Below are 27,925 nucleotides of genomic sequence, written 5' to 3' on the forward strand. Positions count from 1 at the left end.
TTGATATGAGCTGTTATGAGTATGGGTTGGGACTTGGGAGATTAGGCAGTTCAGCAACAGGTGATGTTAAGGATTAGCTTCATACGGCCCTCCATCACTCCATGTAATGATAAACTAGCACAGTTAAATCTATGGGTAGAAACATGTTTCCAGTGTAGAATGGTTTTAACTTTATAAACTGTTGGTGTTGCCAATATAATAGTAGTATCTGATAATACGCTAAACCTTAACACTAATCTCTAGGTTAAGGGCCTATTTTGTAGGATTTAGATGATATGGAAATATGCAATAATAAGATTATTGGGATATGCACCAAGATTTAGGAAAGATTTGATTTTATTAACACCTGTTTGAATAGGGACAAAATCTCAACAGAGTAAGGTAAGGAAAACAAGTTAAATTTGATTTAAGGAATATAAAGTTCTGGTGCTCTACTGTTGTTTGAAGCTTCTCAAATAGTTGAATTTATTGTCAAATCAAGGTTGTTTCTCCCTTTCAAGTATCCTGCTTTTGATTCTTGTTGATTATTTCCATAGCATGTGAAAGAAACAGCTTTTGAAGACAACTTTGAAAAGAGGTCAACTAGTATAAAAAAATTAAATAGGTAACATGAGTTAAAATATAATTTAAAATCCTTGCTAGCAGAAAATTAGTAGTGCTACAATAAAATTCAAGTAAATAGATAATATTAGTTAAAAATAAAAGAAAAATCTTAGTAAAAAAGTGCACCATTATAGATGAAAGGCAAGTAATAGTACAGTAATTATTATGATGAAGCATAGTTTAATTGATAGATACATTTCTTCTTCATTTAATAGGTTGAGACAAAATAATACTATCTCCATCTGTTTCCTCATTTATCCCAATTAATTCAATTCTTTAATAATAAGATACCAATCTCTCTTTCATCCACTTGCAACACCTTCAACCTCATTGTTTATCGAAAGCGTAACGGAGGAGGTTTGGAGCGTTGAGGAGATCGACTTCAACTTGAAATGGATGTCGAAGGATTTTTTCGCGGCTCCTGCGAGAATCGAGGAATGGAGATCAAGATATCAACGATGAGCGGGCTAGGGTGTTCATGAGGTGGTTGGTTATAAAAAATACTATAACTCAACTTAGATTGGACTAACTATTCAATTTAAACATACTACTCCCTCCGTCTCTCACAATTCGTCACCATTTGACTCGGCACCTGTTTTAAGAAATGTAATAGAAATGGGTTGGGAAAGTTAGTGGCATGTGAGTCCTACTTTTATATAGTATTAGTTTTAACATAAAATGTGAGTGAGAATGAGTTAGTGGAATGAAGGACCATTACCAAAAATGGTAAAACTGAAAGGTGAAAATATTTTGGGGACAGACGAAAAAGGAAATATGTGACAAATTTTCAGGGACGAAGAGAGTATTAAATATTCAATTTAGGATATAACATATACTCTTCATCAATCAATTGAATATAATTGTGAGTTATATTTTTCGATTATAGATTATTAAAGTTACTAATTATCAACCCAAAATGGCCAGGTCTACTAATTACTTATGATACGAAAATTCGTCACCATTTGATCCGACACGTGTTTTAAGAAATGTAATAGAAAGTGGGTTGAAAAAGTTAGTGACATGTGAGCCATACTTTTATATAGTATTAGTTTTAAAATAAAATGTGAGTGGGAATGAGTTAGTGTAATGAATGGTCCATTACAAAAAATGGTAAAAGTGAAAGGTGAAATTTTTTTAGGGACGGATGAAAAAGGAAGTAGGTTACAAATTTTCAGGGACGGAGGGAATATTAAATATTCAATTTAGGATTTAACATATACTCTTCATCAATCAATTGAATATAATTGCGAGTTATATTTTTCGATTATAGATTATTAAAGTTACTAATTATCAACCCAAGATGGCCAGGTCTACTAATTACTTAAGATACGAAAATTCGGATAAAAAAGTAATTAATACCATGATTAATTTAGTAATTACATCAAAATCAAATTTAAAATCGTCACGTTCTTTACAAAAGGGCTCAACACATCATTTTATTGAAGTTTAAACTTTGGCCCAGTATTAAAATAGACCTAAAGCCCAAATCCATTACATTTTACTTTCTTACTCACCGAGCACCAACTCCATTATTAATACTACTATAAAAAAAATAAAATTTCCTTAGCACAAATGAACCCCTTTTTCTAACGTGGATCCGCCACACAATTGTTTTGCAGGCAAACCCGAAATTCAAATGGACGCAAAAGTTATACAAAAACAAGCTAATTGAATCACAAATCCATTTAGTGAAATTATGATATGTATTTAATTAGTCATGAAGTTACAACTTTGTCGAAATATATGTGAAAAAACCGATCAATGTAAAAAACGAGTTAGCTTTTAATGCATGCAAACGGCATTGTTTGTGTATAACGCATAAGTTCATGAGTTCTGCGACTAAATTTTTAGGTCGTGGGAAATATATGATCAAATGATTTCGCAACTTCAACTGGTATATGACTCCATTAGGGACTCGATCCAAACGAAATAGTTGAGCTATTCTCCAGCTCCATCAGCATGGGCGAGAGAGAAATCGACGGCCAAAATTGCTTCCTCGTCGAGGTAGAATCATCACAATCGTCCACGTCATCCGCAGAAATAACCAAACACACAGTGAAGGGGTATTTTAGCCATAAAACGGGTCTATTGATCCATCTAGAAGACACCCACTTGCGTTAAGTAAAAACGCCAGATGCGCGCTCCGTTGGGTGACCAAAACGTGGTCGTCGATCCAAGACTACGGGCCGGTCGGTGGAGTCGTGATCGCACACAGCGGGCGGACGCAGGTGTTAGTGCCGAGCAGAAGCGTAATGGAGGAGGTTTGGAGCGTTGAGGAGATCGACTTCAACTTGAAATGGATGTCGAAGGATTTTTTACGGCTTCTGCGAGAATCGAGGAATGGAGATCAAGATATCGACGATGAGCGGGCTAGGGTGTTCATGAGGTGGTTGGTAATATCCTATTAAAAATACTATAACTCAACTTAGATTTGACTAACTATTCAATTTAAACATACTACTCCCTCCGTCTCTCAAAATTTGTCACCATTTGACTCGGCACGTGTTTTAAGAAATGTAATAGAAATGGATTGAGAAAGTTAGTGGCACGTGAGTCCTACTTTTATATAGTATTATTTTTAACATAAAATGTGAGTGAGAATGAGTTAGTGGAATGAAGGGACCATTACCAAAAATGGTAAAACTGAAAGGTGAAAAGATTTTAGGGACGGACGAAAAAGGAAATAGGGGACAAATTTTCAGGGACAGAATGAGTATTAAATATTCAATTTAGGATTTAACATATACTCTTCATCAATCAATTGAATATAACTGCGAGTTATATTTTTCAATTCTAGATTATTAAACTTACTAATTATTAACCCAAGATGGCCAGGTCTACTAATTGCTTCAGATACAAAAATTCGGATAAAAAATTAGTTAATAACATGATTAATTTAGTAATTACATTAAAATCAAATTTAAGATCGTCACGTTCTTTACAAAGGGCCCAACACATCATTTTATTGAAGTTTAAATGTTGGCCCAATATTAAAAGAGACCTGAAGCCCAAATCCAGTACTTTTTACTTTCTTACTCACAGAGCACAACTCCATTATTAATACTACTATAAAAAAAATTAAAATTTCCTTAGCACAATTGAACAAGGCTAACACGAAATTCAAATGGACGCAAAAGTTATACCAAAACAAGCTTATTGAATCACAAACCCATTTATTGAAATTATGATATGTATTTAATTAGTCATGAAGTTACAACTTCATCGAAATTTATGTGAAAAAACCGATCAATGTAAAAAACGAGTTAGCTTTTAATGCACGCAAACGACATTGTTTGTGTATACCGCATAAGTTCATGAGTTTTGCGACTAAATTTTTAGTTCGCGGGAAATATATTATCAAATGATTTCGCAACTTCAACTGGTATATGACTCCATTATGGACTAGATCCAAAGGAAGGAGCTGAGCTATTTTCCAACTCCATCAGCATGGGCGAGAGAGAAATCGACGGCCAAAATTGCTTCCTCGTCGAGGTAGAATCATCACAGTCGTCCACGTCATCCGCAGAAACAACCAAACCCACAGTGAAAGGGTATTTTAGCCATAAAACGGGTCTATTGATCCTTCTAGAGACACCCACTTGCGTTAAGTAAAAACCGCCAGATGCGCTCCGTTGGGTGACCAAAACTTTGTCGTCGATCCAAGACTACAGGCCGGTCGGTGGAGTCGTGATCGCACACGGCGGCCGGACGCAGGTGTCAGTGTCGAGCGGAAGCGTAATAGAGGTGGTTTGGAGCGTTGAGGAGCTCGACTTCAACTTGAAATGGAGGTCGAAGGATTTTTTCGCGGCTCCTGCGAGGATCGAGGAATGGAGATCAAGATATCGACGATGAGCGGGGTAGGGTGTTCATGAGGTGGTTGGTAATATCCTAAAAAAAATACTATAACTCAACTTAGTTTGGACTAACTATTCAATTTAAACATAGTACTCCCTCCGTCTCCCAAAATTCGTCACCATTTGATCCGGCACGTGTTTTAAGAAATTTAATAGAGTGAGTTGAAAAAGTTAGTGGCATGTGAGCCATATTTTTATATAGTATTAGTTTTAAATAAAATGTGAGTGAGAATGAGTTAGTGGAATGAAGGGTCTATTACCAAAAATGGTAAAAGTGAAAATTGACAAATTTTTAGGGACGGATGAAAAAGGAAATATGTGACAAATTTTCAGGGACGGAGGGAGTATTAAATATTCAATTTAGGATTTAACATATACTCTTCATCAATCAATTGAATATAACTACGAGTTATATTTCTCAATTCTAAATTATTAAAGTTACTAATTATCAACCCAAGATGGCCAGATCTACTAATTACTTAAGATACAAAAATTTGGATCAAAAATTAAATAATACCATGATTAATTTAGTAATTACATTAAAATTAAATTTAAAATCGTCACGTTCTTTACAAAGGGCCTAACATATCATTTTATTGAAGTTTAAACTTTGGCCCAATATTAAAATAGACCTAAAGCCCAAATCCATTACATGCTACTTTCTTACTAACAGAGCACAACTCTATTATTAATATTACTATTACTATAAAAAAAAAAAAAATTTCCTTAGCCCAATTGAACTCCAAAAAATTAAAATTTCCTGCCCAATTGAACTTCTTTTCCTTACGTGTATCCGCCACACAATTGATCTTGCAGGCTAACCCGAAATTCACCTTTATCAACAGCCACCACGTCCACCGCCTACTTCTCCAAGTATCCCAATTTCCGCTTCGAAACGCTCCAACACTCGAGGAGACGTGTTGTAGGGTGGGCCCTGCAGGAGGAGTTGCTGGCCCACCCGTCGGTCGGGGGTTCAAAAAAGATTCACCTTTTTTGAGGTGTATTGTATTCTAATAAGTTATTAATTGAGAAGTGAAGTATGTAGACAATGATACTATCATATCTTTTTTTTGTTCTACTGTGAGCTGTGTGTAAATTATTATTATGTTGTTGCAAGTATTATGTGAGAGCTATTTGATGTGGCCTGGTAGGAGAATTTTAGTGCTGATGATGTGGCAGTGAAAAGACTATGTGAGAGGTTCTACTATGTGAGATGTTCTACCCTATTGGAGATGCTCTAACTGATGCTTCATCTTTTAATTGTAGGTGGGAACTCAAGCCGAGTAGGCTCAAGGATAAAATAAGATTTTTTCAGTCGCTAATTACTTCCACAATCCTTGTCCAATGCTTACATTTTAAGATCGGTAATTTTGGTGACATGAGGTGCTGTTGGCTTAGATACCGGAGATTAGTTAACAGCAGGTATTTTATTAGCTTGCTTGATTAAAGTTTCTGAAAGAACATATGGAATTTTTAGGAATTTGTGTTGGTTGTTTTGTTGAATGCTCCGTGATCAATGTTACTGGTGCTTAAATATATTACTACAATAATTATGTCCGACAACACTGTTAACCTCTGTTGGACAAAATGGTTTAGAGCATCTCTAATGGCGGACGTCCGGTCGGACGTCGCGACGGGCGACCCGGACGTCCGCCATTGTGGCGTTTAGGGTCGGATACGGACGTCCCGTGAGGACGTCGGGTGTCCTCGGACGTCCCTGCGACGGGCGGGCGGACGTCCGCCACTGTGGCAAGGGTCGGACGTCCCGCTCGGACGTCCGAATTTTTTTAAACCCTATATATACGGCTCGTTGAACTTCATTTCATTTGCACTACTTGTTGTTAACAAGTTTCTCTCTTCTTTTACTACAAATTTCATTTCTACTTTTAATGGAGAACGATAGGAACTCTCCGGCCACGAGCGAGTCGCAGACTCCGGCGTTTCCCATCGACCTGGAGGGAAACGTCAGCGGAAATGCGACAACGGTACCGGGAATGGGACAGATGGGGGGCATGGGTGGGATGATGTCCCCTTATATGTACAATTGGATGGGACAGATGGGTGGTATGAGTGGTATGATGCCCAGGGCAGCCGGGATGGGGGCATGACCCCAAATATGATGATGCCGGGGATGGGGGGCATGACCCCAAATATGATGGGGGCATGACCCCAAATATGATGATGGCGGGGATGATGCCGGGGATGATGCATGTGGGAGGGGGTGGCAGGGGCCCTGAACCACTAGCGGACGATGTCTATCGGCCGATTGTGGATATGCAGTCTACTTATGTTCCGGATACTCAGTTCACCGGCATAGACACTTTCTCTTTTGAGGAGTTGGGGATATCTCCAGTCAGGCAGACGCCCGATGATATGAGCGGGGGCAGGGGGAAGGGACGTGGCAAGGGCAAGGGGAAAGCCCCAGCTATATAACACCGATACGCCACCCTGTTGCCGTATCGCGTATCGGATACGTATCCGATACCGATACGCGACGGATACACCGTCGATACGTATCCTGGGCGTATCCGCGAGCTGGGCCGTATTGGGCCGGGAAACCTCAGATTCGATACGTATCCTTCGGCGTATCCGCGAGCTGGGCCGTATTGGGCCTTCATCCTCCTCTATCTGCAAAGATCTGAGGTTCTCCTCTTCGAAATCAACGTCCATCTCTGTCGAAGAACTTCGCAACTTTCAATTTACGAACTTCAATCCGATTTGGGAACAAAATCGACAGTTAATGGGAGGAGAAGAAGAAGAAGAAGAAGAAGAAGAAGAAGAAGAAGAAAGGGGAGGCGCCGCTATTGCCTCAACTAGGGATTGAAGAAAATTGGAAATGGGAGAATGAATTGGGCAAGAAGTGGTCACGATGGAAAAGGAGTATATTTGGGGCTCATTTTTGGGCCAATTTATTACTCCATTAACTTTGTCTAATTTTGTAACTATAAATAAATATTTTGATCAATATTATTGGTAATATGGATAAGTATAACCAAAAAATCGATGTGGTGTAATCGACCATAAAAGAAATTGACTTTAGCTTTTAATATTTTGTAATTTTATTATTTTTATTTGTATAATAACATTAGAATATCTATTTTGTAATTTATTATGCACTATTATTATTTATTAAAAAAATAGTTAAAACGTATCCGCGTATCGGGTTGTTTGGGAAAGAGCCGTATCCGCGTATCCGTATCCTTCGGATACTGATACGCGTATCCGTATCCGTGCCGCATAGAGCCCCAGGGTCTTCCTCACGAACGGTGGCAGAGGAGGAGGATGAGGAGACGGGAAAGAGGACGATCTGGAGCCAGTGGGAAAACGTCGCGCTTGCGAAGGCTTGGATTGCAATTGTCGAGGATCCCTATGTCGGTGCCAACTAGCATATTGACAGACTGTGGCATCGGATCGCTGAAGCCTACCACACACACAAACCGGCTGGGGCGAAGCGTCGCCTTCCCGAACAGTGCCGGAAACAGTGGGAGCGGTTGAGGCCTAAGCTTAGTCGATTTGCTGGCCTCTAACAAAACAACCTCCGCCAGGCAAGCAGCGGTATGTCCGAGGAGGATGTCCGGAACCGTGCCTTTGCTCAGTACCCTGACAGAGCCTTGAAATTCAAACAATTCGACCAGTGGGAGGCCTTTCTCGTGGTGAAGGATTCCCCAAAGTTTTGTGGGGGAGTCGAATCGGGCTGGGCGAAGCGGACGAAGATCAACGCTTCTGGTGAATACAGCAGCAGTGCTGGTTCGCACGAGCTCCCGGAAGCCGACGAATTGTCCCCGCTACCGCAATCAGACTCTCGCCGTCGTCGTCGCCCGGTTGGGCAAAAGGCTGTGCAGCGGAGGGCTAGGGGAACCAGCGGCGGTAGCGGGTCGTTCGAGGTCGAATCGGAGGCCCCTGCTCCCCAAAAAGATATCGACCGCCTCGCCCGCGCGCAGTTAACGACAAGCTTGGTCCGGACCATGCATAGGTGGCATAGCACGACCGATCCGCTGTACAAGAGGATGCTGAAGGATGTCATCGATGGATGTCGGCGCGATTTGGGGATGCCCCCCATTGGAGATGATGGCGCCGAGATTAGCGGAGGGGACGACGGGGGCGGCACGGGCGACGGTGACGGCACGGGCGACGGGGGCGGCACGGGCGACGAGGACAGCGCGGAGTGAGCCGGGGATGTTGGATTATGTATTTTTCTTTTTTTGAATGACTATGTATTTTGCTTTTTTTCTAACTATGTTTTTTTTATGTTTTATGAATATGTATTTTTGCCCGTATTTTGCTTTCCCGTATTCCGTGTCAAATTTATATTTCCGTTTTTACGTAATTAAATTATTGTGATTTTTTTTATTGCGGGATGTCCTAGTGGGAAGGGCGGACATAGGAGGGGATGTCCTAGTGACGTGGCAGTGGGATGGGAAGTCCTAGTGACGTGGCAGGAGGTGTTTTTGGGATGTCCTAGTGGATGTCCTAGTGGGATGTCCGCCCACTGGAGATGCTCTTTGACACTTTGTTCAGCCAGGTACGACTTAAATAAAATAAATCTATATTCATCTAACTTACTTTGGGATTTCCTCAGCACAACTTATAGTAACTGATAATGATTTTAGAGACCCAGACTTCAGAAGGCAACTGAATGAGACTGTAAAGTCTTTGTTGGTTCCAATGTTTAATGAAAATGATGCAATCAGTACCAGGAAAGCTCGTGGGTTTTGTCATTGCTTAGTTTTGTTGTTTTAATTAGATGGTGCGACTGCATGTTACCATGCGCCTTAAGTACTCAAAGATTCTACTTTTATTTCCCAGTTTAAGTTTTCAAATCAGTTTTGCAAGAGTCCAGTCATCTTTCTTCAATTTCATTATTCCATTGGAATGCATATTAGCATCAAACTTTTGTTGACTACGAATTTAGGATCTATGTATATAAACACTCTCTGGCTGATACTTTCTCTCTGCTGATCAGAGCATTGCCAACACTTTTTCAAGACTTCAAGTGGCTATTAAGCCACAATTGTTGGAACTTTTTTAATTGTTTTTGGGTCATGCATCTAAATTGCAACTCATTGTATCTCTTGAATATTTTTCTTAAAATCTTATTTATTTTTCCTGTGATACCTTGTATCTGGTTTTGGTTCTAGTTTCCTTTTAATAAAGAATTATGTGAAGAATCTAAAAAGTTGCTAATTTGAGTTTTATACTGAAAACTAGGAACAAGAAACTAGCATTGGGCAGTCTTTAAATAACATCTCTCTGTTATGTTTTGAATGTTTGATTCTATATTTTCCCTACAATTGATAAATTATTTAGGAGGATTACATAAACCTAATGCAATAAGGTTCAACTGCCCAAATATTTCTCTAAAAATAAATTGGGATTTTGGTAGTCTCTCTCTCTGATCACAACCCTCTCTATCTGGATGTAGCGTTTCGCATATGGAAATATTTTGAAAGTTTTAGGTGGACAAGGTATTGTCAAGCTATTCCACCGAGATGCACATAAATGGGCAACAGTAGGAGAATTAGGTGTGAGGGAGATGCCAGAGATGGTTTACGGAGACTGCAGGTAATCATTGCTGAATGAGGACTCTTTTGGTTTGTTACAGAAATAATAAGCATGTTACAAATGTATGTTGCAGGCAATGTCTTCCTTTTGTTGAGTGTTGCGGATGCCTTAGAGGCTAGCGAGAAGCTAATAACTGCTGAAAATGAAGCTGATGTTGCTGAAGCACTACAGGCTGCTGGATATGACAAGGCTTGCTTTGAAGCCTGGCAAGGTAAGTTGACTTGATAAAGCATGTCACTTTTCAGCTGAAGTGTTGCCACTGAACTCTATATTCTCAGAAAATATATATATTTAATATTCAGGTTTCAAGTCTTGCAAATTCTATTCGTGTGCTTGCAAACATGGAAGAGCCAGTTGGTCGGGTTTTGAAAAGAATGGAAGTCAGTATTGCATCATAATTATAGTATCGGTTCTTATCCTCGTGGTACTTTGTTTGTATAATATTGTTTGCAATTGATAAGTAGAAAAGTAGGATGATCTCAATTTGTAAACCCTTAATGAGAAATGTCACCTTCTATATCATCAGCTTATGCCAAAAAGAGTAGCATCATGTCATTTTTGTTTAAGCCAAATGCCCTAAGATCAAACACATAGATCATCATGTCTTCCTTACAAGTTTTGAATGCTTAGTCGTGAAATCTGTAGGAAGTCGATTTTTGTATTTATTCCAGAAAAGTGGTAAAAGCTATGTTCAGCATTTCTATGCTATGTATGTGATGAAGTTCTGAGATCTGGTTGATTTGGATTAAATAATATGTATTCTGAAACTATTATTGGTTAGATGTTAGGAGATAAGTGAGTAATTTTCTTATATTCATGGCTGCAGCTGTCTGAAGGATTTATCCTGGAGAAAATGTCATCTACCTTTTTGATCATTTTTGAGTCTCGACCTTTAACAACATCTTATTATGAATATGGCAAAAACAAGGAGTTAGTAGTAATACAAAAAAACTTAAAATACCATGATCAACTTATTCAACAGGTTTGCACTTCTATTTCGTTAAGCATAAATTAATCTTTATAAACACTAACTGGATCATTTTTGGTAGATGGAAACAAAAATTCTCATATTAGAAAGAAAAGAATAGGAATAGTGTTCTAAAAAATACCTGAAATTCCAAATACTATTACAAGGAGAAATCAGTAATACTAGTTCTAAGGTGAAATCAAGCTTCCTTCATACTCAATGATATCATATTTCGAGGCCGAGCTCCCACACATCTTGAAACGTTTGATGAATTTCCGAACACGGTAATCATACAAAAAAAACACTTCTCTTGATCTTGCAAAAACACGGCAATCTTTGAGAACCACACAATTATCGTTCCTCCGAAAAGGAATATTACTCCACCGAACCCAAAAATAATGTAGGTCCACATTATTCCAAATAACCTCACTTCCTTCACCGCTCGACTCATAAACCTTCAACTTACATTTTTCCTTAACAAGGATAACAAAAGAGCACTCACCCTTTGCAAGAATCGCAAAAACCGTATATAAACTAAAGTACTTATCAAGTACTTGGTCACCCGGTCGTGATAGTGTAATTGTTCGAAACACTTCATTCTTCATGTCAAAGCTTAATATAAACTTTTCATGCTCAAACCTTGTGTACCCTTGCCAGTGGACAAAGGATCCATTCTTGCACACCGACTTTATGGGATGCTCGATGATCCAATCTTGATTAATATTATCCAATTCACTCCAAGAATTTTTCCTCGCCGAATACAGATTGGCATGTAAACAGTGGTGCACCAAGCACGACAGCAACTGCACCACTTTATAATCATCTTCGTGGAAACCCATTCCCACATGATGATCAGAAAATTCTTGTCTACGGCAGTGTGAGGAGGAGAAACAAGTGGTAGAATCTTGAATTGACCAAGAAAAGGATTGCATATTGTAATGCCTAACTCATAACGAGAACTTATGCAGACTAGACCCTTAACCGCAGATACAAATATGTCTATAGATACTTCCCTTCCGTCAATATGCTGAAATTCATACGACATCAATGACTTCCCGTTGTCTAGGAGACTTGGCGATACTTGTGTACAACCATTAATGAAATCAGAAGTAAAGCATAGATATACCTCGTCATCTTTGTTGTTGTTACGGCGCAATTTTCTAAAGTGTGGAGAATTAATTATATATGACCACGATTTGTGGACACGTATGAATCTCAAGAGGGATCGTACAGGAAGATGCAAGAGTATCTCAAACACCACATCGATATTCATAGCTGTGTTTCGTTTCTATGAAATTGAGATGTACACACGTTAGTTAGTGTTATTGGAAGTAAAGAAGAGAGAATTGAGTTTAATCGATCGTTGTTATTTGATATGTTGATACCTCCCCTTAATATAGGGCTTCTTACAATGTAAATTAGATAGAGAATAACTCGGAGGTTATTTACTCTATCAATTACAATGTTTTCCTATAATATCTTCTCACATATTTCGTAAGTCTTGGGCAAGGAGGTAGGGTTGACAAGTGTTAGGGTTATTGCTCTTTTCATATAAGACTTTTTTTTCTCTAATCTTGATTCCCATTTTTTTTTTCTATTCTTTCCATATTTCGACCGCTCTTTCCATACTCGGGGCTTTTCGAGTTTTCTCTATGCAATTATTGATAGGCGCATTAAATTGTCTAGGGTTTGTGATGTTGTAAAAATTGTTAGTAAGTATATTTTTAGGGATTGTAAAATATTTCCAACTTAAAATATGATTAATTGATACTCCTATATTTCAGTGACAGAAATCTGAATTTAGTGAAGATTGTGTCCGTATATATAAATATACATAGGAAGGGATGTGGTATGAATGTTGTAGTTAAATAATAGAGTAAAATACTACTTTGTATTTTGATGCTAAACATATGGCTGAAATACGAAGATGTCCAAACATTCACTTTTTAAAAATTGAGTCCTTAACAATTGAAATCGTCGTGGGATTTTTATGATAAGGGTACAAATAAACAAATGAAATTAGTCTAATTGGATTATTCTTAAACTACAACTTGAAAGAAAGGGGTCAAATTAGTATAGCAATGCTTTAGTAATTTTTTCTCAAAGATATCAATCGATCAAAGTGACTTTTATACAAAGAGACTTTTACCAAAACTATTCCACCAAATTTATGCACAATATAGGAAATCCTCCTAGCACCGTACATATTCTAGCACAGTAACTTCTAGTAGTTCTTTTTTTCCTTCAGCTAGCTCAATCGCCAAAATTTATGAAAACAAGATAGTTCTCATGCTGTGATGGGCTAGGTCAAAGAACAGAGTTGATGATTGACCTCGTCCACGACATCGTCGTCATTGTTGAGGACAATAACTCAAAGAGTTGTGGGCGGACATCGGTGTGTTGGACTGTAATTGAGGCCACATTTGATATTCCTCCGGAGACATGTTTCTGAACCGGTGATTGAGACGATGACCAATCAAGTAAAAGCAGGAAGAGACTCTACAAACTTTTGCATTACTTTGGAGATATATGATCACCCCAATATGGATTCTTTGCTAATTATTTGGATCACGAAAGTTAAACAATGTTATTTATCCATAAAAAAATGACATCGTTTAATTGAAAAAGTCAACAATATATTGCACATAATCAGCCTAATTGTTTCATTATTAGATGATGATTGAAACAAATTAAACTTCATGGTTTTTCATACTATCGTGTAACGAATCATAATTTGACTAAATTTTATATTTTTCGATGATTTATCCATTTTTTAAAGAGAATTGTCATTTAAGACTTTTGGTCAATAATATAACTTTTGAAACCTAAATATAAAATCATAATTTATGGGGCGAATAAATTATTTTTTACTCTTATACTCCCTCCGTCCCAGCCTGAGCGAGACGTTTCTATTTTGGCACAAGAATTTAGGTAATGGTGTTTAGTGAATTAAATAATTGATATTAGAGTAAGAGAGAGAGAGTAAAGTAAGAAAGAGAAAGGAAGGAAAAAGTAAGCGAGACGTTTCTAATATGATTATTTTAGAATTGCAATTCAAAGTATTGACAATGAAAGAAGTGCAAAACATAATTGCAATTCTAAGCATTGTCAATGAAACACATTCTCTTAATAACAGTGTGCTTGTTTAAGTCCTGTACTTCATATGGATCTTGATTATTCATTAAGTAGCAAACATTATTCCGAAAAAAAAACAAAAATCAAAGAATAAAAAGATAGATAAACCTCATACATTCTTGTTGTGATGAGAAGGGAGTTTGTTAGCATGAGGCCAAAGTGTGGTTTCTGCGGGAGATCTCCGTTGGTGGGTAGCCCATACTCTGCCTTGCTATATCTCGGGTAATGCACTGGCATTTTGAATTCGTTGCTCATCCTCGTTCCTCTCATTTTTGTTATTATTATTACGGACTAGACTAGAGACTATTAGTGTAGATATTAGATGATTGAGGTAATAATATAATAAGGAGGTTGCCCGGCCATCTCTTTTAATCACATTCAATAGCATTAGAAGAGATGGCCATATAAAAGGGAGATCTTTCGGAATAAGGGATTAAATTCGCTGACCGGGATTAAATTTGCTGACCTTTCAAAATATAGGATCAAAGCATGTGCATATTTCGATTTTTCATGCATTTTCTCTTCTTTTTAATGATTATTTCGATCCTAGCATTTATTAACAGACCAAATTACCCTCCATAAATCTCAACACAATTTATAAAAAATCATCCGATCCCCACCCCCCAAACTGCACGCCTCTTTCCACAAACCTGCCCCACCCTGTCTCTCCTCCATGGCAGCGTCTTTGTAAGGGACCAAAAATACATAGATATACAAACTTTTTGAGAGCTCAAATCGACAAAGCTTCCGCCTTTGAGAGCTCCAATTTCTTCTCTTTAATCTCGCTCAAGTCAATCTCCAGAAACTCAACCGCCACCGTTAAATCTGACCCGATCCTCAGAAATTCCAGCCCGATCTCCGGCCAAATTGAGCGCAGATTCCTCTCCGGCCTATCGAGAGGAATTTCATCTCTGGCCCCTCGGAGAATCAGTAAGATCAGCAGCGGGAGAGGTACAAGCCCAAATCAAATAAATGGACTTTGATCAAGAATTTCAAGGGAGTTGTGTCCAATTCTTTTAAGGGTTTCTCTAAAGGATAGAGAAGTAATCACAATCAGGAAAGTCACGATCATCAAAATATAGAGCCCCAAAATCACACTCAATCAAGTAGTAGTAATAGCGGAAACAGCAACACGATCACGAGCCACAATTTGAGCACAAATATGAGCTTGATTGATGAAAACGAAGATGTTGGGGATGAGAGCGGAGGAGGGCGGGAGAAGGTTTGGAGAAAAGCTGATTATTTTTAAATTATGCTAAAAATTTGTGGAGGGTAATTTGATCAATTAATAAATGTGAGGAATGAAATAATCATTAAAAAGGAGAAAATGCATAAAAATAAAAAATCCCTTATTCCGAAAAATATGTATGCATTGATCCCAAATTACAAAAGGTTAGCGAATTGAATCTCTAAGAGCATCTCCAAAGGGAGAGGTAAATAGAGGGGTAAAGTCATATAACTACCATATATATTTTTTTTTCATGAAAATCATGTTCCAAGGGGAGAGGTATTTGAAAAGGTATTATACATTTTCCCATTTTGAAGAGGTATCTTTACCTCTTTCATAACTATCATATTTGCCTTCTTTTCATAAAAAAACAATCTTCAAGTGAGAAAGTATTTGAGAAGGTATCATACTTTATATTTTTTAATGCATTTTTTACTATTATTTTATTAATTTACCTTTCTATATACCTTCTTCCTTTGGAATGTGTTATTTTTTGAAAAGGTATATTTCAGAAGATAAATAGATAATACACCTCTTTCATTTACCTCTCCGGTTAAATAGAATGTAATTATGAAAAGACAACAAATTTAATCCTTCTGAAATTTAATCCGTTTTTGGAGTATTTCCCAGAATCCTGTTTACATTTGCTAGAAAGCAACTGTACGAAACTGTAAAACAGATTTTATCCGAAACGCACCGTTAAATTAAAGATTTCAATCCATCGCAGACTCTCTCTCTCTCTCTCTCTCTCTCTCTCTCACCTAACCCATGTAGCTAGCTGACTCCATTGAAAGCTGCGTGAAACGATAATCCCTCGTTGTTTCGGCAATTTTCACAGATGGAAGGGGGTTGGACAGGATTCAACAATAATGCTATGGAATTCTTCAATAGCTCCGCGCTTATGGATGCGTTCGTCGACATATTGGTCTGCGCGGTGCCGATTTGGCTGGCGGTCATGATCGGCTTGTTGATCGGCTGGTCGTGGCGCCCGAGATGGTCCGGATTGCTCTTCCTCGGCCTCCGATCCAAACTCCGCTACGTTTGGACCCTGCCGCCTGGCCTCGGCGCGCGCCGCTTCTGGCTCGCCTTCACGGCGCTCTCCGCCTTCTCGCTTTGCCGCGGCCTCTGGTTTAGATCCCGTGGAATCACCCGCCGGAAGTTGGAGAAGGAGTCGGCGTCGAATTTGCCGGCCGCCTCTGCTCAGGAGTCGCTTGATAATGGTAGCTGCCGTGATATTAGGTACTCCCTCCGTATAACACAGTTTTCTGCACCTACTTTATTCTCTTACTTTTTTCTCTCTTCCATCTCTCTACCTTTTCATTTCCCACTTTATTATTTCTTTACTTTACTCACACAATTTTTCTTAATCTTCGTGCCAAAAAGAAACGCTCCATTACTATGAAACGGAGGGAGTACCTATTATTATCCACTTCCTATGCGAATATTTGCATATTGATTATCTTTCTAGGTGTGTGGATTTATTGTAGGAGTATTCGATTTGAACCTGATCTCGACAAAAATACATTTAATGTATTCATATACAGTTCTGGAATGTTCTATAAATTGCGATTAACTGTGTAATTAGCTGTATTTGTAGTGAGGTTAGTGATTGAGGTGTTAGTAAAAGCTAATCACACACAATGATAGGAATTTCGGAGTTGGAATGCCATTGGATTCAGGATGAGGAGAATTAATCATCACGGTGATGTATGCATATACGTGTGTGGTTAATAAATGTGTTTTCCAATTCTAAGAGATCTCGTGCTATGTTTAGCAGTTGTTTTCAAGAAATTTGTACAAGGAACACAAGAATCTAGTGTGATGCATTGCTTAGTGAGGAGTCTGTTTTGAATGATAAAGCAGCGTGGAAGGCATCTTACATTTTACGCCTATCTTGCTTTCATCTCTGGCTTAGATAGGCAAACAATATCTGCTTTAGGATGTCTGCAAGGTTGTATCACGGAAACACTGTTGCCCAAAAATGTTTGGTTACCCTATATATCGTATCGTAGGGCCATTGATGCAATATGTGGAGAGAGACAGAGATTAAGTCAATTGGTAGTTATAGCTGCATTTTGCCATTATTTGACATGATGTTTTGCCTTAGTGAATGATTTTTAGATGGATTAGTAAGTTCTTTATGCATTCCCCAGTAGTTAATGTATTACCCTTACTCATAAGGTTATTAAAACCTTTCTGCTGTGAGTTTTTTATGCATTTTTGTAATTTTATCTTCCTGATTGGTTACTGGTTGTTAATACATAACCAGCTATTCGTAATATTAGTGGCAACATGTTATCCAGTTGATATACTGTTCACAATCAAACGTTCTTTTGATGTGATCAGTGGAACTATTTATAAATATATGATGCTCAATATTGACTTAGCTCCTTCAGTAGCTCTCTAACTGGAGCTCTAGAGGGAGAATCCAATGTTGTCACAGAAAAAGACTTGGAACACCTGTTAAAGCTTCTTAATGTTAAAGATGGAGACATGGCGTGGCAAAGCATGATGGAGCGCTCCACAACAAACATGCATTACCAAGCTTGGCGTCATGAACCTGCGGTAGGAGTAGGTGGTTTAATATATCAGTCAATTCTCATGGAAACTGCTGCTCTATGTTCTCTATTGGAGCAAATTAAAATTATCTATTATAATAAAGACGATGTCGAACTTCTGGTTTTATCTTATAAGTAATAGTAGTACATTCTTATTTCAATAATATTTTGTCAAATGTTTTTATAATGGTGACTCTTTTATGTTCTTTATGTCTAGCGTTTTAGAAATACATGAGAACTACTACTAGGTTTCTTGTTACAGTTTAGTCTTTCATCTATTAGTAGGGGATTAGTCTGTTCATAGGACTTGTCAAGCATATGAATACTGATTCGTCATTATATTTTGTTCACAGAATGGCCCAACAGTTTACCGAAGCAAAACCATTTTTGAGGATGCAACTCCGGAGCTTGTCAGAGATTTTTTCTGGGATGACGAGTTTCGGCCTAACTGGGATCCTATGCTTGTGTATGTCAATATACTGGAAGAATGCCCTAAGACAGGGATGATGAAAATGCACTGGATTAAGAAGGTATCTTAGTCAGAAGCAGCTGTGCCACTTCAATACTTTTCTTGACAGATTTTCACCTCACGACATCGATTTTTCCTGCCTATACAGTTCCCTTTCTTCTGTAGCGATCGTGAATACATCATTGGTAGGAGAATATGGGAACAAGGAAACGCATATTATTGTGTGACAAAGGTATGGTATTTTACTCTTACGTGAAATGTAGTTGAATATGATATTACTCCTTAAGTTCTTATGGGAAATTAACATGAATTTGCAAATGCTGTGTGTGCAGGGAGTACCATATGCAGCTTTGTCAAGGCTTGACAAACCTAGGCGTGTTGATCTCTATTTTTCGAGCTGGGTTATCAAGCCTGGTGAGCATTCCTTTCCATATGGCATTAATCTCTCTCACTCATATATTGTAACGAAATGCAAAATATGCAGTTCAATCGCGTAAAGATGGCCAGACCTCAGCATGCGAGGTCAATCTCGTTCACTATGAAGACATGGGGATCCCAAAAGACGTCGCTAAGCTAGGTGTTCGTCACGGGATGTGGGGAACTGTGAAGAAGCTACATGCTGGCTTTAGAGCATATCAGAGTGCTAGAAAGCAAGAGTCATCATCACTGACCAGGTGTGCTATCATAGCAAGAACGACCACAAAAATCTCCTGCAACGAAGGACCTGATCCTAAGGAGCAAGAACCTGATGAACGAGAGCAAAGTGAGTTGGCAGGAGTGGACAGGCAGAGAGGTGGCTGTGGAATCGATTGGAGGTGGGTAGCGATAGGGGGAATGGTGGCTGTTGTTTGCGGGCTACAAACCGGTGTGATCGGGAGAGCGATGGTAATTGGGGGAGCAGGGCATAGGATTGCTGCGAGACGAGGTAATGGGAGGCGATAGATGTATGAAAAAGAGGCTTTAAGAAACAAGTAATACTACGAAGAGAGGGTGTTCTATGTTGTTACATAAGTATTTGATTATTGCTCTAGTTTTAGATGTTTCATACCTTGTCCATATGTTACTAATAATTTGTCACCGTTTGACCCGGAATGGGTTTTAAAAATATGCCAACACTAATGGAGCGGAGGGAGTGTTCAACTTCGGGAATGTCTTCTGTAAATTTGGAATCCTTTTGTATGGGAATGTTTCGGTAAATTTAGGATCTATGTAAGTATTTTGATTGTTTTCAAATATAAAATTAATAATAAAAGGATCTATACCGCAAAAAGCACTAGAATGTAATTTTCAATATTGACAAAAAATAATATCGTCATATTGCGATCCCTTTACTAATGCTGAGTACTTTTTTCATTCAACATACTCAAGTTGTCCCCTTTTCTTTTTGACTATTAAATTAAACAATGAGATTCACAATTACTACAAAATAATTGGTCCATGTACCGTTACGTGTGTATAATTACATTAACACGGTCACACGGCCTTTGATTAGCAACTAACTACTTAAAATTACAGTATTTAATAAATAAGGAAAAGTGATTTATTAGCTGACTATATAGTGATTTTATTTTAAATGGAACATCAAGTTTAGTTTAATTATAACCCAATTAACTTTAATTGATCTTGTACAATATGCCATGGATATTATATCAAAGTCTATAATGTAAGTCTAAAATTAACAAATTTATTTTTAAAAATTTTGTGAATTCTATATATTCTTTGTCGCTCTGAGCAAGTAAAGTACCGTGTAGAAAGCATCAACATTGAAAAGATGAAACCTTTCTTTTGCTTTCTTTCTTTCCAAGGATTTATTCTCATTTTCACACACACACAACACCTTTACACTTTCTAAAGAAATCCACCATTTTTACATCCTCAAACTAGCTTGTTTACACCGATAAACTCAGTAATCACCAACCAAAACCAAAACCAAAAAACAAAATCTCATACTAATATTTATATGTAGAATTATTTGAATACCTCTGCACCATTACAATATGCAACAACTTGGATCCCAAACCATCAAGAAATCTGGCATATCAAGAGGGAGAGATAAACCCCCAATACAAATCTAGACAGATTGCAAGAATCAATCTTCTGCTATTCAAATGACAATATAAAAATAAAAAAAATAAATGTTCACACACACACACACAGAGAGAGAAAAGATGAAACATTTACTACAATGAGCATACTCTGCATATAATAAACCAAGAGTTGTAGAGCAGCTGGGGGGAATGCCTGGTCCGGCGTCGTTTGGCTTGAAACGGTGTCGAACCAGACAACATCCCCCTCAGCAGTTGAGGAGGAAGAGAGTACAAGTAGAAATGGCCATGCACTTGATTTGTTATGGGGCCTTATATACCTCAGGATGACAACTGATGAGGCCTATCTTTTTGACAAGTAGTTACACTTTTGACAACTTCCAACATCATCATGCTTTTTCATTTTCATTATTAATCAACTTTATAATTGCTATTATTCTTTTTTTATATCATGCATGCTACAATATTAAGCTATTGCATGACAAAAATATTGAGTAAAGTCTCAGTGTGACTGCAATAAAAATTTGATATCATTGTTAAGTTTTAGTATTCCACCAAATATTATGGTTACTAGAATTGGGTGGAAGAATATTTTAGAACACGAAATACATTAGTATTAATCTCAGACAAAAACAGAGCAAACATACATACTCTGTAAACTCAGATATGATTTGCAACACTGAAAAGGGAATTCATAATCAGGAATATGTTTTTGCAAATACATCTAAATAAGTTACAGAAATTTACACTTTCACGCATTAAATATAAAAACAAGCCACTCGAACGGGTTCTGGATACACAAGGCACAAGACAAAGGTTTTCATCTCTCGATAGATCAATTTGCTTTCGACATTAAATAATTAAATAAGTAACTTACAGCGGCTCATCAAGAATGAACAGCAATGTCCATATGTCTCTCGCCCATCAGGTTAGATGTAAACGATTCATCCATCTCTCCTTGTTCTCGACTTTTCCAGCCGTTCTGTTTATCACTTCCGCTTTTCCTGTTCGTGGGCCTGTCTCTTAAAATGTGAAAACCGCAGCCACCTTCTTCTGCCCCTCTATCGGAATCTTTTGAGTCACTGAAGCTCTTCCTTCTGCCCAACTTTGGAGATTTTGCTCGAGTTGGAGGTGGCTGATTTCCAGAAAACAGTAAAATAGTGAAACTTAAGATGTAACACAAATACTACTAATAAATAAGCAAATGCTACTCATATAGTATTTTGTTTCATTAGACAGCTGCAGTACCTTTTTCAGTTCGACTTTTGGAGGTGGTCCGTCATGGTAAAAGCTTGGCATTGGGCTTGCTTTGAAATTCAAACTCTTCCTTAGTTGCTTGATTGCTGCTTCAGACTCTTCCTACAAAATCGAAGAAGCCAGATAAATAGCACAATGAAACATTTCATGAGTCATGACTAGGTCCGAATTAACACAAAGAATTTCAATATTTTGACTACCTTAGTCCTTGCCTCGTACTGATTTTTCTCAGCTTCCAGTGCTTGATGTTTTTCCTCCAATTTCGTGAAAAACTAAAACAGACAAGTATCGTTAAATTAACACGACAGAATCCCAAAATCTACTTAAAGAGCAACGTAAATTCAGTCAATAGATGGTACCTCCCTTCTTCTTTCAGCACGTTCACTGCTTTTAAAGGTTGGGGCTGAAGCAACTGTTATCTTACACTTTCTTGCTGGCACAATAGTGCTTAGATAGTCAAGGAAATCAATATCAGCAGTCACACTACTACTACTATAATAATAATAATCATGTTGTGGTAATAATAATACTACTAATAATAAATAGCTTTATGCTAGAATAGGATATCATGAGGTAACAGAGCAATTATCTTCGTCAACTATCTTCTTGTTATCGGGCAGCGGCAGCTTCTTTTGGACAACAGGTGTGACTATCTGCACCCACATGCTCAAAGAGTCACTATCGTAATACCTTAATCAGCATTATAGAAAGAACTCATCATAATAAAAAACATTTAGTCTTATGGTAAGTTATTGAATTAAGCGTGTGACATACCATTAAGATACCAAATCACATCTACAGTTAAAGCATACAACTTAACAAACAAGTGGTTGAAAATATAAGCAAGAACCAAATCACATTTCCAAACAGATAAAATATTCTCTTTGGTCAGAGAATTTACCATATTCTGTTTAACAGAACTAGGCTGCAGTGGGACACGAATATGTGATGGCTTGTCTCCACCAGTGGGGTTGTTGCACTCAGCTCCGTTTGGACGAGATCCGTATAAAGCACGTTTTTCAGTTGCCAGAGCAAATGGCTGTGGAACTGTGCATTTTGTTTTGCAGTTCCCAACAGTTGTCTTGGTAACTTTTCTGCCACAAGGCTGTGTCTTCTTATCATGATCTCTTTTTTTATGACCTTCCAATTTCACACCATCCTTCTCGATTCCACTCTTGGATTCAGCAACACTCTCCACGGAACTTTCCTGCTGACAAGGTTTTATTTCCTCAGGCTTGACACTATTGCATTCCTTCACCACACAGTCGCCATTCTCATCGGATACATCAACATGTTGAGGATCAATGTCGATAATCTCAGGCAGCTGTGCAACATCCTGATCGCAGGCATTCTCACAACCTGAACCGTTGGTGACACCATTTGCATATATAATGAGACCATCCGGCTCCTTGTCAATGTGAGGATCAATGTCGATAATATCAGGCAGCTGTGCAACATCCTGATCGCAGGCATTCTCACAACCTGAACCGTTGGTGACACCATTTGCATATATAATGAGACCATCCGGCTCCTTGTCAATGTGAACATCATTGCCATCTATCTCCATATCACTAAGATGATAAACAAAAGCACTATTTTAAAGGTCCACTATAACGTAATTGCATGAAAGTCAGAATAATCCCTTCGACTTATATCCATGCCTCACATGTAGTATTGCACATGGAGTTCACACATATATGCAATTTTTCATAGTGATTTCACCTTACGCTGGTTTACACAGCCATATACCACTATGTCATCTCAAGCAACAAAAGAAACATTTAAAACACACTATTTTTAAGCAATCTTTGAAACAAAACAATAAAATCAAAAGATCCATTTAAGTTTTATAGAGAAAAAGTATTAGGTAAGTACATCTTTCGGTGGCATTCACAACACTTCATTAAACTTGTTTCTTGTGAAAGGTGTGTTAATGCTTTTTTTTGTCTTGAATTATCCAACAGAATTATCCTAGCTATCGATCACACAAGAACCAGAACATGGAAACAAACCTATGATCATATTCACTTATGATGGCATCCTTTTCCTAAATGTACAAACCTAATCATATTCACTCCGACTTCAAATTCAGCGCTAGCCGGTATATCAATAGGAAAGACGAACAAGTGTTCAAACAAACGATGATTCAATATCTTCCATTTCAATGGAAATCTAGACAAATGGTAACTTCAATTTTTGCCAATAACATTCCTAGCTTGAAATAATTCACTAAGAATTAAAAATAAAGTGACAAACCATACTCAAAGCTCCAGTTACTGAGAAGATACAGCTTGGATGAACAAGGTACCAGATAATAAACTAAAAAATGCATAATATCACATAAATTATAAAAATGAAAAGCTCTAAGAAATCAGAACATGACATTACCAACCAATAATCGAATTGTGGAATTACGCTGATCAATTTAAAAAATTGAGATAAATTAGGTAAAATTTCGGAAAAAACTGAAAAATTCCAGCACCCAAACAATTATACAAAAATCAGATCTGCTTAAAAAAACATGAATCAGAAAAAAATAGAAACGAAAATTTGATAGATAGGTACAGTTTTGTGCAAGCATAGAAATAGAGTGAAGAAGAAAGGAATTGAAAATGTAGGAAATTCTACTTACGGGTATGCTAAAAATGAAATCTTTTATCAAGAGCTAGCTTCCTTGAACCCCCAGTGTGTGTACTGTGTGTGACGGTGCTGTTGCAGATAGTTTATAGAGAGAAGGGGTGGAATAAAATAACGACGTTTGTTGACGGCGGTTGAGAATTTTGAAATGGAATGGGGAATTTCTGAATAATTAATAAATTTGTCACAAAGTGATGGTGTGAAATGACATTTATGGGCCTGTCTTGGAGGTAAAATTTTTGAATTTTGCAGCACATGAATTTCTTTTCCACTAAATTACTTGTTTCTTTCCACAATAGTGGAGGTGTTTCTTTTCGACATGCGATTTGAGAAAAATTGTGTTAAGTGACTTAATTAAAGGAAAAATAAAATAAGAAATGAAAAGGTCGAGATATAAATAGAGAATAAAGTAAGAGAGAGTAAATGAAAAAAGAAGAAATGTGTTGACTTTGCTAGTAAAAGAGCATCTCCAATAGCAATAGCTCAGCCATAGCTTAGCCACAAACTCCTCCTGCCACATCATCAGCACTAAAAACCCTCCTGTCACATCATCAGGACAAACAAATAGCTCAGTCATAGCATAGCCACATCACTAATAACAATTATATAAAACAAATAATTAACAATCACACAGCATACGAAATTCAATTTACGAGACAAATACGAGAAAATTTAATAATACTATTAAAATTTTAAAAAGTACAATAATTAAAGAAAGTACAATAATTTTTAAAAAGTACACTAATTAAAAAAAAGTACATTAATTAAAAAAAGAGTACATTAATAAAAAAAAATCACTCATCGTCTTCGTCGTCACCGTCGTCGTCTACGTCGCCACCGTCGCCGCCGCCTCCACTCCCGCTGGTATCCCCCGTGCCACGTTGGCACTCAAATCGTCACGCATGCTCACGAGCAATGCGTGAAGAAAACTCTTCTCCTCGGAGTCCGTCGCCGCCCGCCATTCGGCTAACGTCTTGACCATCTGAGCGTGCGTTTGTTGACGCGCGAAGAATTTGAGATCCTGGGCCGTCTCGGGGAGGTCGTGGGAACCACCGCTGCTGCCGCTGTAATCACCGGTATAGTTCAGTCGTTGCTTCTTCGGCCAGCCAGCGTCGATACCTGCCCGGAACTTCTTGGAGTCGTTTAGCACAAGATAGCAGTTCCAGTAGGTGAACTCCTTATACAACCCGGGCTAGGGGAAGGCTTTCTCCGCTATCCTCCTGCAGTCTTCCTCCGTTTGGCCACTGCTCCGCATGCGGAGGGCGTTGGAGTACAAACCCGAAAATCGAGAGACACCAGCCCCGATTCGGTCCCACGCCTTCCGGCACTCCTTCCCGCTGCGCGGCCTCCATTCCGGGCAAAATGTCTTGTAGGTTGTTGCTATCTTGGCCCACAAGTTGACGATCCTCTGATTGTTCGAAGCGAGAGGATCATCACAAACACTCACCCACGCCTTGGACAACACGACGTTCTCCGCGTCCGTCCACTTCCTCCGGACCTGGCTGTCCTCACCCGGATGCGACGACTCGCCAACCTTTTTGCCCTTCCCCTTTCTTCTTAGGGGCGCCCCGACCCCGCCTTACTCCCCCCGTTTGAACGGGAGTTTTCGGACCCCGAGAAGATCAAACCCCAACTCCTCTAAGGAGAAACTCTCAAATTGCGTGAACTGCGTCTCCGATGGGGTCGATGTGTGCGAAGAAGCAGTTGAAAAATCAAAACTGGGGCGATAGACGTTTTCTCCCCCCCCCGGGCGTCCCCTGCGTCGCCGGTACTCCACCTGGCGTCCCCTGCGTCGGTGGCTGCATCGCCGGTACCCACCCCCGCATCATCTGCATAGGGGGTTGCATCCCTGGTACCCCCTGCCAAGCCGGCACACTTCCCCCGGCTGCCATCGGTGGCATCATCTGCTGCCACGGGTACATGTTGTAGTACCCGGGCATCGGAGACCATACACTTCCCACGGGAGCTGGGGGAGTTTAAGACCCTCCCACGGGTACCGGGGGAGTTTGCGACCCGGCCGTCACTGGAGTACCTTCGTTGTTGTTCTCCATTTCCCGTTATTGATCTTGTATAGAAATTAAGATAGAGAGTACTCGTTAAAACAAGTGGTGCAAATGAAAATGACGTTCAAATCGCGTATATATAGTGTTTTGAAATTTTAAAAAAAATTCGGACGCCGATCGCTCGCCGATCCGGGGCCTGCAATGGCGCCGAGCGCATGAGGATCGGCGTGCGCTCGCCGATTTTTTTGCCGAAATCGCGCTCGCCGGTTACAATGGTTAGGCGAGCGGACCAGCGAGCGCCACGGATCGGCTAACCGGTCCGCTCGCCGCCATTGTGGATGCTCTAAATAGCAAAATAACTTCACTACTGCGGAAGGAATGGAGTACTAAGTTGGGTCGAAATATCATATGCCTTGACTTTTGTATATTTGTTTGTAATATTTCGAAAACTGCATCACATTTTTTTTCAGCTAAGTAGAAATGCTCAAGCCACAAGAATGGCAAGTTGAGATTACACCATAAAAAAAATAAAAAATAGCAACCAAAAACTCAAATTAACAATACAATATAAAAATGGCAAAATACTATTAACACTACTTAGAGCATCCATAGCCCTATTTCCATTCCATCTCTAATTGTTCTCATCTCTACACTATTCATAGTTACACCACTTTTTACTTCATCTATTCCAAAAGAGATAGCAACTATAACCGTTCTGTTAGGGTTTTGTATACTAGAAATCATCTTTCGAGTGATTGGATACTGTAAAACTCTTATTATTATTTTCCAATAAATACAACAGATTATTTTTTGTCATAATGTTATTATGTTTTACATTTAATGGCTGTTTATTGCATATATAAATGTATAAGCAAACGTAACAAAGTCTAAGTCTTTGTTTTAGTAGACCGGTTGTGGGCGTCGTCCAATTTAAGGTAACACGGTCAGTTCTAAACAAAGGAAAATAAGAATTTCACAACCTAGATAGGCCTAGACTAACTATCGCGAAAGGTTGCAATGCCAGTCCGATTATTTCTAAGCCTTATTGAAATAAGATGACGTTGGTGTGGTATAGCACTGAATGGATCTAACAGCAAGACGAGTCTTTATGCTATCTACTGAAAGACGAGGTCTTGATAATTAATTTCTTAATCAATGTACGTTAGCATTGAGCATACGATATTGAGTATCTACTACTTTGACTTACCAAAGGTGCGGGTTTTTCGTCACCCAACGATCCAGGTATATTGGGTAGTGGCGATCATTATCTAGCGGTGCTAGGATTGCTATTGCGTTGAATCGTGCGCGAGGAGAGTCTCGTTTGATAACATCCACAAGAGGAGCTCGAAACAAGGTTTTATTATTCGGAACCTAGCTAGTTGGAGTTTAAATACTCTATGAATAATAAATAAGAGTTTCTTGCTAAGTCCACTCTTGGAGATTAAAATATGTTAATTAATTAAGTCCATAGCAGACAATAATTAATTAATGGATGTTTCTATCTTAAGCGCGGGAAATAAATTAAATGCAATTAAAGGAAACCCGGAATACTTGTAATTTCGGATTTGGAAGGCAGTGCAATATTACTTCTGTAGTGGCTGCTTGTA

At 38.6% G+C, this 27,925-nt stretch overlaps 2 protein-coding genes and 1 long non-coding RNA gene across 6 annotated transcripts; 2 read left to right on the forward strand and 1 right to left on the reverse strand.

Annotated features, from left to right (window-relative positions):
• Window positions 1-5,195: 5,195 nt before the first annotated feature.
• Window positions 5,196-10,566, forward strand: LOC121776033. Its single transcript, XR_006045221.1, has 5 exons — window positions 5,196-5,879; window positions 8,824-8,979; window positions 9,880-10,019; window positions 10,093-10,230; window positions 10,322-10,566. It is a non-coding gene; the product is annotated as an uncharacterized LOC121776033 (long non-coding RNA).
• A 5,468-nt stretch (window positions 10,567-16,034) lies between these two features.
• LOC121777472 lies at window positions 16,035-19,646 on the forward strand. 4 transcript variants are annotated; one of them, XM_042174746.1, is made up of 6 exons: window positions 16,035-16,588; window positions 17,746-17,920; window positions 18,261-18,437; window positions 18,525-18,608; window positions 18,709-18,790; window positions 18,876-19,646. In XM_042174746.1, the coding sequence occupies exons 1-6, from the start codon at window positions 16,188-16,190 to the stop codon at window positions 19,316-19,318; spliced, it is 1,362 nt and encodes a 453-aa protein (XP_042030680.1). In that variant the 5' UTR covers window positions 16,035-16,187; the 3' UTR covers window positions 19,319-19,646. The 4 variants fall into 4 exon arrangements, with proteins under 4 accessions (XP_042030680.1, XP_042030677.1, XP_042030678.1 ...); XM_042174743.1 differs by having other exon boundaries at window positions 16,039-16,588; window positions 18,861-19,646; XM_042174744.1 differs by having other exon boundaries at window positions 16,040-16,588; window positions 17,749-17,920; window positions 18,861-19,646.
• A 1,445-nt stretch (window positions 19,647-21,091) lies between these two features.
• Window positions 21,092-24,449, reverse strand: LOC121777342 (protein WVD2-like 3). The gene is made up of 7 exons (XM_042174572.1): window positions 24,311-24,449; window positions 22,580-23,249; window positions 22,246-22,331; window positions 22,038-22,122; window positions 21,879-21,950; window positions 21,670-21,780; window positions 21,092-21,556 (listed from the first exon to the last, which is right to left on the reverse strand). Exons 2-7 carry the CDS (start codon window positions 23,243-23,245, stop codon window positions 21,308-21,310), a joined length of 1,269 nt encoding a protein of 422 aa, XP_042030506.1. The 5' UTR covers window positions 23,246-23,249; window positions 24,311-24,449; the 3' UTR covers window positions 21,092-21,307.
• Between the last annotated feature and the right edge of the window lie 3,476 nt (window positions 24,450-27,925).

Source organism: Salvia splendens, chromosome 18, assembly GCF_004379255.2.
Source record: "Salvia splendens isolate huo1 chromosome 18, SspV2, whole genome shotgun sequence".
Taxonomy (NCBI): domain Eukaryota; kingdom Viridiplantae; phylum Streptophyta; class Magnoliopsida; order Lamiales; family Lamiaceae; genus Salvia; species Salvia splendens.

Excerpts from the sequence above, each read along its gene's own strand:
- LOC121777472 (XM_042174743.1), top strand. The coding sequence starts at position 16,188 with ATGGAAGGGGGTTGGACAGGATTCAACAATAATGCTATGGAATTCTTC. Across the intron at positions 17,921-18,260 it reads GTCATGAACCTGCGGTAGGA|AATGGCCCAACAGTTTACCG; the intron begins GTAGGTGGTTTA and ends TTTTGTTCACAG. Across the intron at positions 18,438-18,524 it reads AAATGCACTGGATTAAGAAG|TTCCCTTTCTTCTGTAGCGA; the intron begins GTATCTTAGTCA and ends CTGCCTATACAG.
- LOC121777342 (XM_042174572.1), bottom strand. The coding sequence starts at position 23,245 with ATGGAGATAGATGGCAATGATGTTCACATTGACAAGGAGCCGGATGGT. Across the intron at positions 22,332-22,579 it reads GTTCTGTTAAACAGAATATG|ATAGTCACACCTGTTGTCCA; the intron begins GTAAATTCTCTG and ends ATGTGGGTGCAG. Across the intron at positions 21,781-21,878 it reads AGTACGAGGCAAGGACTAAG|GAAGAGTCTGAAGCAGCAAT; the intron begins GTAGTCAAAATA and ends TCGATTTTGTAG.